Source organism: Zophobas morio, unplaced genomic scaffold, assembly GCF_036711695.1.
Source record: "Zophobas morio isolate AGI-343-1 ecotype UQ-CSIRO unplaced genomic scaffold, CSIRO_AGI_Zmor_V1 ptg000040l, whole genome shotgun sequence".
In the NCBI taxonomy this organism is placed as follows: domain Eukaryota; kingdom Metazoa; phylum Arthropoda; class Insecta; order Coleoptera; family Tenebrionidae; genus Zophobas; species Zophobas morio.
This window is the reverse complement of record NW_026972145.1, coordinates 3471978-3484499: the sequence shown is the minus strand read 5'-3', so window position 1 is coordinate 3484499 and position 12522 is coordinate 3471978. Positions and strand designations below refer to the sequence as shown.

Below are 12522 nucleotides of genomic sequence, written 5' to 3'. Positions count from 1 at the left end.
AATTGAAAAATTGAAAAATCCAAAAAAATTAAGCATCGAAAAATTTTAAATTAAAGAAAATTGAACAATCGGAAAATCAAAACGTCGCGTCGCCGACAAAAAATTAAGAAAATCAAAAATCATGAATTCATAAAATCGAAAAATTGGAGAATCGTAAATTCAAGAATCGACAAACGAAAAAAAAAGTTAAAAAATTTATAAGTCGAAAAATCAAAAATTTTAAACATTTAAAAATCGGAAGGTCGAGTAATCGAAAATTTAATAAATGGAAAAATTGGAAAATTCCCAAATCTGAAATGTTGAAATTGAAAAATCGAGAAATATAAAAATCGAAAAGTCAAAAAATTTTAAAAATCATGGCTGAAAATTTAACAAAAAAAAGCAAAAATTGAATAATTCCAAAGATCGAGAAGTTGAAAAATCGGAAAATTGAGGAGTCCAAATAGCTCAAAAAATCGAAAAAATTGGAAAATCGGAAAATTCAAGAATCGAAGAACTGAAAAATTGAGAAATTGAAAATTCCAAAAACTTTAAGTGTCGAAAAATTGCGAAATCAAAAACCCCAGAAATCAGAAAATTGAAAAACTAAAAGTTCGAGAAGTTGAAAAATCAAAAAATTGAGAAATCCAAAGAAATTGAAAATCGGGAAATAGAACAGTCGGAAAATCCAAATGTCGTAATTTTGCTAAATCGAATAAGAAAAATTAATAAATAAAAAAATCCAAAATTCAAAAAAACGAGAAATTGAAAAATTCGAAAACTAAACTGTCGAAAAATTGGGAAATCAAAAAACCGTGAAATCGAAAAATTGAAAAATTAAACATCGAAAAATTTTAAATTATAGGAAATTGAAAAATCCAGAAAAATGAAAAAAAATCAAAAATCCTAAATTCGAAAAATTGGAGAATCGTAAATTCAAGAATCGAAAAACAAAAAAATCGATAATTTAGAAAATCGAAAAGCGAGGAATCGAAATAGGCTGAAAATCGAAATTTCGAAAAGCTAAAAAATTTAAAAGTCGAAAAATCAAAAATTTGAAACATCGAAAAATCGGAAGGTCGAGCAGTCGAAAATGTAATAAATAGAAAAATTGGAAAATTCCCAAAAGTGACATGCTGAAATTGAAAAATCCAGGATTCTCGAAGTCAAAAAATTTTAAAAATTATGACTGAAAAATTAATAAAAAAAAATCAAAAATTTTAAAATTTCCAAAACTGAAATGTCGAAAAATTGAAACATCAAAAGATCAAGAAGTTGAAAAACTGGAAAATTGAAAAAATTGCTGAAAATCGAAGTATCGAAAAAGTTAAAAATAGAAAATTTTAAAGTTTAAAAATATTGATAAATTGAAAAATGAAAAAAAATTAAAACTCGAAAAATCAAAAATTTTAAACATCGGAAAATTGATAAACCGAAAAATTATTAAAAAAAAACGAAAAATTTACAAATTCCGAACATATCTGATCTCGGTAAATTGAGAGTCCGAAAATTTGAAAAACTTACATTAAAAATTAAAAAAATTAAAAACCGAGAAATCGAAATATCAAAAAATTCGAGAATCCAAAAACTGAAAAATTGAGGAATTGAAAAATCCAAAAACTTAAATGTCGAAAAATTGCTAAATCAGGAAATAGAAAAACTAAAAGATCGACAAGTTGAAAAATCAAAAAATTGAGAAATCCAAGTTCAAACAGCTCAAAATCGAAAAGTTAAAAATTGAAAACTTTCAAATTTAAAGAAATTGAAAAATCGGGAAATAGAACAGTCGGAAAATCCAAATGCAATTTTGGTAAATCGAATACGAAAAATTAATAAATGAAAAAATCCAAAATTTAAAAAATCGAAAAATTGAAAAATTAAACATCGAAAAATTTTAAATTAAAGGAAATTGAACAATCGGAAAATCGAAACGTCGCCGACAAAATTTTGGTAAATCGTACAAAAAATTAAAAAAATCAAAAATCGTAAATTCGAAAAATTGGAGAATCGTAAATTCAAGAATCCAAAAACGAAAAAATCATTGAATTAGAAAATCGAAAAGCCAAAAAACCGAGGAATCGAAATAGCTGAAAATCGAAATTTCGAAAAGTTAAAAAATTTAAAAGTCGAAAAATCAAAAATTTTAAACATCGAAAAATTGAAAAACTGAAAAATTCGAAAAATTTCAAAAATGCAAAAATCGGAAAGCTGAAAAATTCCAGACTGAAAATAATATTGAAAAATGGGGAAATACATCGATAAATCGGGAAATTGAACAATCGAACTCTCGGTAAATCAAGAGTACGAAAAATCTCGAGATGTCAGGGAATTAAAAAATTAATCATTAAAAAATGTAAAGATCAAAAAATCAAAAAATTGAAGAATCAAAAAACTGAAAGATCGAGAAATTGGAAAATCAAAAAATTGAAAAACCGAAACATTGAACAAAAAACATCAAAAGATCGAGAAGTCAAAAAATCGAAAAATTTAAAATTTAAAAAATCAAAAGACTGAAAAATTAATAAAAAAATCGAAAAATTGAAAAATCGGATAACTGAAAAATTCCAAACTCAAAATAATGTAGAAAAATTGGAAAAAACATGGATAAATCGGGAAATTGAACTATAGAAAAATTTTAAGGAAGAAATTATCAAAAAATTAATTATTAAAAATTTTAAATCGAATCAAAAAATCGAAAAATTAAAAATTTGAAAATTTCGAGGATTCGAAAAATTGACAAATTCCAAAATTGAAATGTCGCAAAATTGAAAATTCGAAAAATTGGAAAATTGAAAATCCGAGAAATCAAAACATCAAAAGATACGGAAGTCGAAAAAAAAAAAAAAATGTAATAAACTTGGGAAATTGAACAATCGAAATCTCGGTAAATCGAGAGTACGAAAAATTGAAAAATCGAAAAACTAAATTTTAAAAAATTTTAAAATCGGGAAATAGAAATATCAAAAAATCGTAAATTGAAAGAAATGTATAATTTGAAAAAAATTGAAAAGTTAAAAAATCTAGACTGAAAAATTAACAAAAAACACGAAAAATCGGACAATTGAAAATCTAAAACATTGAGAAGTTGAACATCAAATGATCGAGAAATAGAGAAATAGCTCAAAATCGAAAATTTAAAATAAAAAAAAATCGAAAAGTTAAAAAATTTATCAACATATTTATAAACATCGAAAAATTGAAAAACCGAAAAATCGGAAGGTCGAGCAATCGAAAATTTAATAAATAGAAAAATTGGAAAAATTCCCAAAAATGAAATGTTGAAATTGAAAAATCCAGAAATCTAAAAATCGAAAAGTCAAAAAATTTTAAAATTCATGACTGAAAAATTAATAAAAAAATCAAAAAATTGAAAAATTCCATTACTGAAATGTTGAAAAATTGGACCAAAACATCGAGACATTGAAACATCAAGGGATCGAGAAGCTGAAAAATCGGAAAATTGAAAAGTCCAAATTGCAGGAAAAATTGGAAAATCGGAAAATTCAAGAATCGAAAAATTTTAAATTAAAGGAAATTGAAAAATCGAGAAAATTGAACAAACGGAAAATCGAAACGTCGCCGACAAAATTTTGGTAAATCGAGTACAAAAAATTAAAAAAATCAAAAATCGTAAATTCAAAAAATCGAAAAATTGGAGAATCGTAAATTCAAGAATCGAAAAGCCCAAAAACCGAGAAATCGAAATAGCTGAAAATTGAAATATCGAAAAGTTAGAAAATTTAAAAGTCGAAAAATCAAAAATTTAAAAAAATCGAAAATTTAATAAACAGAAATATTGGAAAATTTCCGAAATTGAAATTTTTATATTGAAAAATCGAGAAATTAAAAAATTCGAAAACTTAAAAAAATCCAAAAATTAAAAAATCAAAAGACTGAAAAATTAATAAAAAATCGAAAAATCGGAGAGCTGAAAAATTCCACACTGAAAATAATGTTGAAAAATTGGGAAATACATCGATAAATCGAAAAATTGAACAATCGGAATCTCGGAAAATCGAACCGTCCAAAAATCAAAAAATTGAAGTAATTCAAAAATCAAGGAATTCAAAAATTCCAAAATTAAATGTCGAAAAATTGAAAAATAAAAAAATTGAAAAACTAAAACATTCAGAAATCGAAACATCAAAAATCGAGAAGTCGAAAAATTGAAAAATTTATAATTTAAAAATTTGAGTAAATTGAGTTCAAAAAAATAAAAAAATTGAAAAAGCCTAAATTTAAAAAATCGAAAAATTGGAAAATCGGAAAATTCAAGAATCGAAAAACTGAAAAATCGAAAAGCCAAAAAACTGAGAAATTGAAATATGTAGTGGAAAATCGAAATAACGAAAAATTAAAAATTGAAAAATTTTAAATTTTAAATTTTAAAAAATCAAACAGTTGAAAAATCTGAAAACTGAAAAATTCCAAACTCAAAATAATGTTAAAAAATTGGAGAAAACATGGATAAGTCGGGAAATTGAACAATGGAATTTTAGGTAAGTCGAGAGGATGAAGAATCGAAAAACTGGAAAATGGTAAAATTTTAAAAAAGAAATCATCGAAAAAATAATTATTAAAAATTTTAAATCGAATCCAAAAATTAAAAAATGGAAAATTGGGGATTCGAAAAATTGAAAATTCGAAACTTCGGAAAATTGGAAAATTTAAAATCCGAGAAATTGAAATATCAAAAGATCCTGAACAATCGAAACCTCAATAAATTGAGAGTATGAAAAAATGAAAAATCGAAAAATTAAAAACTTAAGAAATCGAAAATTCAAAAAATCGAAAAACTAAATTTAAAAAAAATTTAAAATCGGGAAACGGAAATATGAAAAAGTCGTAAATCGAAAAATGTAGAATTTAAAAAAATTGAAAACTTAAAAAAGCTAGACAGAAAAATTAAACAATCGAAAAGTTGAAAAATAAAAAATCGACTAATCCAGAAATTGAAAAATGGAATTCTAAGTAAATCAAGAGAAAATTTTAAAAAGTGGAATATATGGAAGAACTGGGAAATCGAAAATTCTGAAATTCAAAAATTTGAAAAACTGAAATATTAAAGAACCCAGAAATCGAGAAATCGAAAAATCTATTATAATTCAAAAAATTGAAAAATTAAAGTGTGACAAATTTGAAGATACGAGAAATCGAAACGTCAAAAAATTGAAAAATCTGAAATTTAAAAATCGAAAAATTCAAAATCGAAGAAAAATTGAAAAATCAATAACTTTAAAAATCGAAAAACTGACGAATTGAGAAACCGAAAAATCGAGAAACTGAAATATTGAAATGTTGAGAAATCCAGAAAAAAAATCGAAAATTTAGAAACGTCAAAAATTGAAACATTGAAAAATCGAAGAATTCAAAATTTAAAGAATCGAAAAATTGAAAAACTAAAACATCGAGAAATCGAAAAATAGCCCAAAATCGGAAATTTAAAATTCAAAAAAATCATAAAACTGAAAAATCGGAACATCGATCTCGGTAAATCGGGAGCACGAAAATTCGAAAAACTAAGAAATGGAACAATTTAAAAACCGAAGAATCTAACACCTAAAATATCAAAAACTGAAGAATTGGGAAATTGAAACATCAAAAAATTTAAAAATTTCAAAGTTAAAAATCGAAAAATTCAAAAATCGGGAATTCGAAAAGTGGAAAAATCCAAAACTGAAATGTCGAAAAACTGAGAAATCGAAGAAAAATTGAACAATCGAAATATGCAAAAATCGAAAACTGAAACATCAAAAAATTGACATTTAAATCAATAACCTAAAAGATCGAAAAATTGAAATATCAAATCCACAAATGGATAAAAAAAAATCGAAAAGTCCAAAAATTAAAAAATCGAAAAATTCAAAATTTAAAGTGAAATATTCAAAAATTTCAAAAATTGAAATATTGACTGAGAAATCGAGAAATCGAAAAATCTATAATTCAAAAAGTTGAAAAATTAAAATAAAAAAAGTTGAAGAACCGAGAAATCGAAACGTCGAAAATTCTAAAATTTAAAAATCAAAAAAATTGTAAATTCGAAGAAAAATTGAAGAATCGAAATATTGAAAAATCCAAAACTGAAACATCGAAAAATTAAAAAATCAATAACCTAAAAAATCGAAAAATTGAAGAATTGAAAAATCGAGAAATTAAAATATTGAAATGTGGAGAAATTCAGAAACGAGAAATCAAAAAATCGATTAACCGAGAAATTGAGAAATCGAAAATTTAGAAATGTCAAAAATTGAAACATTGAAAAATCGAAAAATTAAAAATTCGAGACTGGAAAAAGAAACGAGAAATCGAAAAATTCAAAATTTAAAAAATCGAAAAATTGAAACATCAAAAAATTGAAAATTATGAAAAATAGCCCAAAATCATAAAATTCGGGAGTACGAAAATTTGAAAAACTGAAAAATTGAACAATTTAAAAGCCGAAAAATATAAAGCAAAACCAAAAAATTTGAAATACAAAAAATTGAAAAATTAAAGTATCAAAAAACTGAAGAACCGAGAAATCGAAACATCAAAAAATTGAAATATTTAAAAATCTAAAAGTTGAAAATCGAAAAAGTAAAAAAGTGGATAAATTGAAAATTTGACCAATCGAATGTTGAAAAAATCCCAAAACTGAAATATCGAAAAATTGAGGAATTGAAGAAAAATTGGAAAATCGAAATATTGAAAAATCCAAAAATGAAACATAAAAAAATTGACAAATCAAAAACCTTAAAAGATTGAAAAATTGAGGAATTAAAAAATTGAGAAATTCAAAAATTAAAAAATGGAAAAATCCAAAATTTAAAGCGAAATATTGGAAAATCGGAAAATTCAACATTCGAAAAGCTGAAAAATCGATAAATTAGAAAATCCAAAAACCGAGAAATCGAAATTGCTGAAAATCGAAAGACTGAAAAATCAATTAAAAAAAATTGAAAAATTCCAAAATGAAAATGTTGAAAAATTGGGAAATTGAACAATGGAAATGTCGGTAAATCGAGGCTACAAAAAGTCGAAAAACTGAAAAATGGAAAAATTTAAGAAACGAAATCTCGAGATGTCAAGAAATCGAAAAATTAATCATTAAAAAAATTAAAGATCGGGAAATCGAGACATCAAAAAAAAAGTAAAATCGAAAATGTAGAATTTAAAAAAAGAAAAAACAAAAAAAATTTTTGAAAAACTTTAATTAAAAACCAAGAAATCGAATAAACAAAAACCATCTACCTGGGGATTTTCCACCCCTGCCCATTTAAGTTGGTACACGATTTATCGATCCGCGTTGGGAATCAACACAACGTGTAGGGGGTGGGGGCGTCATCCCAGTCCCATCTGGAATCTGGACCAACCTCGCCATGCTGACCTTCAACACCACACACTTCGGCACCACAGAAAAAAAGGACCCAGAAACCTGGGAATTCGTCGACAAAAACGGCCTCCTCATCCAGGAAATGATGGGTAAGCGCCGCACTTCCAGTCCCATCTCCAACCACGTCCTTTCAGACGAGTACGACAACAAGGTGGGCCGAACCCAGGAGCGTCCATCGCCATCCTTCGCCAACGTGGTGAGAAAAACCGACAAACCCAAGAAGAAGCGGAGGAAGAAGGCCAATTACGACTACCAATGGGACGACGAATCGGCTTGGGTGACGTACGAGACCATCATCGAGGACCCAGCGGCCAAATACAAGACTAAGACCAAGAAATCGCTGTGGCAGATGTTCAGTTTGGCAGATCGGGTCTGCATTTTGACGGTGTTAGTCCTTGGGAGTTGTTGTCTAGCGTCCAGCGCCTACAGGAAATATTTAGAGTACCAGGGTATTTAGTTTTATAAAGTTGTTGCAAGATTAGTTAGTTAGTTACTTTTAATTAATTATACGATTTAAAATAATTTATCAACTGATAAGACTGACTGGAAGGCTGATACCAAATTGTAAAAGTTGCCTTTTTTGGTTACTTTTGTATTTTGTGATGACGTAATTGTATTTACATATTTTTGTATCTCGGATATTGTGTGACATTTAAAGAATAAAAACAAATACATATCTAGATTTAATTTGACACATCTGGTTTTATTTTTGACACTTCATACTTCATAACACATAGTAAGTTGATACAAGTTGTGTTTGATTAATTCGTACAGCGCCACCTAGCGCCTCGCTCACTAACCTCGCTCCGTTGTCACTAGATCTCGCTACATCGCGCCACTTTTTTCCCCTAGATGTCGTCACGATTACCAACCGTCGCCTAATCGGAAAGCCATCAGTGACGTCAGCCGTCACCCTGATTCATTCCGTCCCCCTGTTCACGCAATCGTTTAATTCGCGCAATCCCGCGTTAAGATCTCACATTAGTCCACCAAATGGAAATTCTTACGTTGCCGGTACATTTATCCCATTCGTACCAACCAAATGAAATGCCTGCTTAATGTCCCAGAAAAGAATTTATCGAATGCGCTTGATTAAAACGCGCCGCCCCCGCTTGTTGTTTGCTGGTGGGGGCGGAAGAGGCAGAGTGGCGGACTTTACGAAGAATAATAGTAATAGTGAGTGTGTTTTTTGGGGGATGGGGGGTTTGTTTCAAGGTGCACACCGAAGTTGTTTATTTTCACTCTCATATTTGTTTTCAAGCGTCTTCTTGAACACTTTTTTTTTTGTCTTAAGGTTGGCGTTTGAAATTTAATAAGTCAAATCAGGTCAGGTCAGATCAAGTCAAACTATAAATAAAGTGAATAAAAATGACACAAAAAGGTGATAAAAGACAATAATAAAAGAAATATTACAAAAAAATGTGACAAAAAAACACAAAAATGGCAAATAAATGTAAAAAATGGACCAAAAACGCGAAAACACGAAATAAAGATCACAAAAAAGTTGGACAAAAAAAAATACTAAAGAGAAAGGACAAAAAGAAGGTGACACGAAAACGCCATAGATTACCTAAAATATCAAAAAATTGTGTATGTCAAAAATTGCAAAAAAGATAGAAAATCTAAAAGAAATTGAAAAATTGAAAAACTAAAACATTGAGAAATCGAATCGGGAGTACGAAAATTTGAGAAACTGAAAAATCGAATACTTATGTAATTTAAAAAACGTAGAATCAAGAAGTAAAAAAATTTAAAATCCAAAAAATTTAAAAATTAAAACACCAAAAAATTGAAGAACCGAGAAATCCAAACATCAAAAAATTGAAAAATTTAAAGATCCAAAATTTAAAAATCGAAAAAGTAAAAAATCGGGAAATCGTGAAATGGAAAAATTGAAAAGTTGAATCGAAATATTGAAAAAATCACAAAATTGAAACATCGAAAAACTAAAAAATCGGAGAAAAATTGAAGAATCAAAATATTGAAAAAGCCAAAACTGAAACATCGAGAAATTGAAATATCAAAATTTCGAAGAATCCAGAAATGGGAAAATCAAAAAATCGAGGTCTATATAGCTAAGAATTGTAAAGTTAAAAATTTAAAAATTTAAAATTTAAAGAAATTCGAAAATGGAGTACGAAAAATCAAAAAAATCGAAAAATCCAAAATTTAACAAATCGGAAAATTCAAAAATCATGGAGAAATCGAAAAATTCCAAAACTGAAATATCGAAAAATTGGAAAATCAAAAAACCGAGAAATTGAAAAATTGAAAAACTAAAACATCGAGGAAAATGGAATAAGAAGGAAATTTAAAATTTGAGAAATTGTAAAATGATAAACTGAAGGTTACAAAAATTGCAATCGAAAAATTGAAAAGTCTCACAATAATTGTAAAATTATAAAATAGGAAAATTCAAAAATCCGAAAAGTCGAAAAATTAGAAATCGAGAAACTAAAAAAATAAAAATTTAGAACTAGAAAAATTGCAATTCGAGAAATTGAAAAAATCAAAAAATTAAAATACCAAAATGTTGCAAAAGAAGGATCGAAATCCTAAAAAAACTAACAATGACATAACAAAACAATCCGAAAAATTGAAAACCAGAAAAACTATAAATCGAAAAATTGAAAAAATCAAAAATAAAATAAATCGAAAAATTTTAACATTCATAAAACGAAAAATTGCAAAAACGTACAGTTGAATTAGAAAACTGTAGAGTGAAAAATTCGAAAAATTGCAATTTGGAAACTTAAAAAGCTGAAATTTAAAAAAATCAAAAACTAAGGTTCCAAGATTCTATTGATAATCCAAAAAAAAACACGAAAATTTAAAAATCTAAAAATTGTAACAATCACAAAGATTAAAAATTGAGGGACTAATTAGACCCGATTTATAGAAAGCAAAGTTAAAGTTAATTCGCGATTAACTTTTAACTGAGGTCCGTTGCCAGGCAACGCACATATTTTAACCAATCACGGGCTCATATTCCACATTTTAATTCTCTGTTAAACTAATCGAGGATTAAATATTTAACTCGATGTTCTATAAACCGGCCCTAAACATCGTAACATAGACAAAATCAAAAATTAATTGTCAAAAACTGAAAAAAAAAATATAAAAATAAAGATCGAAAATCAAAAAAGCGAGAAATTAAAAATTGTAAAGTAGAAAAAAAAAACGACAAAAAAAGAAAATACGAAAAGAAGCAGGACAAAAAAGAAGGTGACACGAAAACGGCATAACAAATATATGTTTCTAAATATCAAAAAATTGTGCACGTCAAAAATTGTAAAACAGAAAACCTAATAAACCGAAAAATGGAATAATTAAAAAATCCGAAAAATCGAAAAATTAAAAATCGGGAAGTTTGAAAATTATAAATTGAAGACTAAAAAAATTGCAGATCGAAAAATTGGAGAAACAGAAAAAAACTCAAAAAACGGAGTAACTAAAGATCCGAAAAGTCGAAAAATTAGAAATCGGGAAACTAAGAATTAAAAATTGAGGACTAGAAAAATTGCGATTCGGAAAATGACATAACAAAAAAAGTTCGACGAAAATTTAAAAATCTAAAAATTTAAAAATCAGAAAACTAAAGTTGAGAGACTAAACATCGAACTATAGACAAAATCAAAAATGAATTATCCAAAATTGTAAAAATAAAAACAAAAATTGTAAAAATAAAGATGGGCAATCGAAAAAAAAGTGGCCACAAAAATTTAAACAAAAATGCAACATGAAATAGGATCAAGAAACGGGAAAAAAGAAATAAAGTTTACAAAAAGTTAGGCCACAAAAATGCGATAAAAAAAGGCGCCACAAAAATGGCAAATAAATGGAAAAAAGAGAATAAAAATGAGAAAACAGTGAATAAAGATCACAAAAAGTCTGACACAAAAAAATCAAAAATACGAAAGAAAAGAGCAAAAAGAACGTGACACAAAAAATTGTGGATATCAAAAATTGCACAGATGATAGAAAATCTAAAAAATTGAAAAATGGAGTAAGTAATTAAAAAATCCAAAAAATCAAAAAATTAAATATCCAGGAATCGGAAAATGATAAATTGAAGTCTAGAAAAATTGCAAATCGAAAATCGGAAAGTAAACAATTGAAAAACCTTGCAATAATTGTTGTACAATTCAAAAATCGGAAAATTTTAAAATCGTGCTCGAAAAACCAAAAATTGAGGGATTAAAAATCGCTATATTAAAAAAATCAAAACGTAAAAAAAAATAAAAATCGAAAAATGGAGGAACTAAAGGATCCGAAAAGTCGAAAAATTAGAAATCGGGAAACTAAATAAAAAGAAGAGAAATTGGAAAATGATAAATTGAAGACTAGAAAAATTGAAAATCGAAACTGAAAGATCAAAAATTGCAATTATTGTAAAATTATAAAATTGGAAAATTCAACAATCTTCATCGAAAAAGCAAAAACTGAGGGATGAAAAATCGAAACATGAAAATCACGACTAAAATAAAAACTGTAAAAATAAAATGTGAAGTTAAGATCAAATAATTAAAAAATCCAAAATTTGAATTATTTGGAAATTGGAATTATTTGAAAATTGAAATTGCATTTCGAAAGAATAAAAAACTGAAAATTAAAAAAGTCAAAAACATCAAAGAGTAAGTTTCTAAAATTCGATCGATAATCCAAAAAAAAACGATGATTTAAAAATCGAAAAATTGGAAAATCAGAAAACTAAAAATTGATTGACTATACATCGAAACATAGACAAAAGATCTACAAAACTGTAAAAATAAAAAAAAAATTGTCATAAAAATAAAATACCAAAAAAAGAACAAAAAAGAAGGTGACACGAAAACGCCATAAAATAGATGACTTAAAATAACAAAAAACTGTGTATGTCAAAAATTATAAAAAAGATACAAAATCTAAAAAATTGGAAAATGGAATTGGTAATTAAAAAATTTGAAAAATCGATAAATTAAAAATCCAAAAATTGGAATTATCAGAAAATGCGAAAAATCGAAAAGTGGAGTAACCAAAAATCCGAAAAGTCGAAAAATTAGAAATTGGAGGACTAAAAATGGAGAAAATCAAAAATTAAAATATCTAAAAATTGCAAAATAAGGATCGAAATTTTAAAAAATCGAACAATGATATAACAAGAAAATCCGAAAAATTGGAAACTAGAAAAA

The 12522-nt window shown here is 26.5% G+C and overlaps 1 protein-coding gene across 1 annotated transcript; it reads left to right on the top strand.

Annotated features, from left to right (window-relative positions):
• The first annotated feature begins 7222 nt into the window (after positions 1-7222).
• LOC135140619 (uncharacterized) lies at positions 7223-8031 on the top strand. Its single transcript, XM_064071248.1, has 2 exons — positions 7223-7440; positions 7486-8031. Exons 1-2 carry the CDS (start codon positions 7338-7340, stop codon positions 7806-7808), a joined length of 426 nt encoding a protein of 141 aa, XP_063927318.1. The 5' UTR covers positions 7223-7337; the 3' UTR covers positions 7809-8031.
• Positions 8032-12522: the final 4491 nt, after the last annotated feature.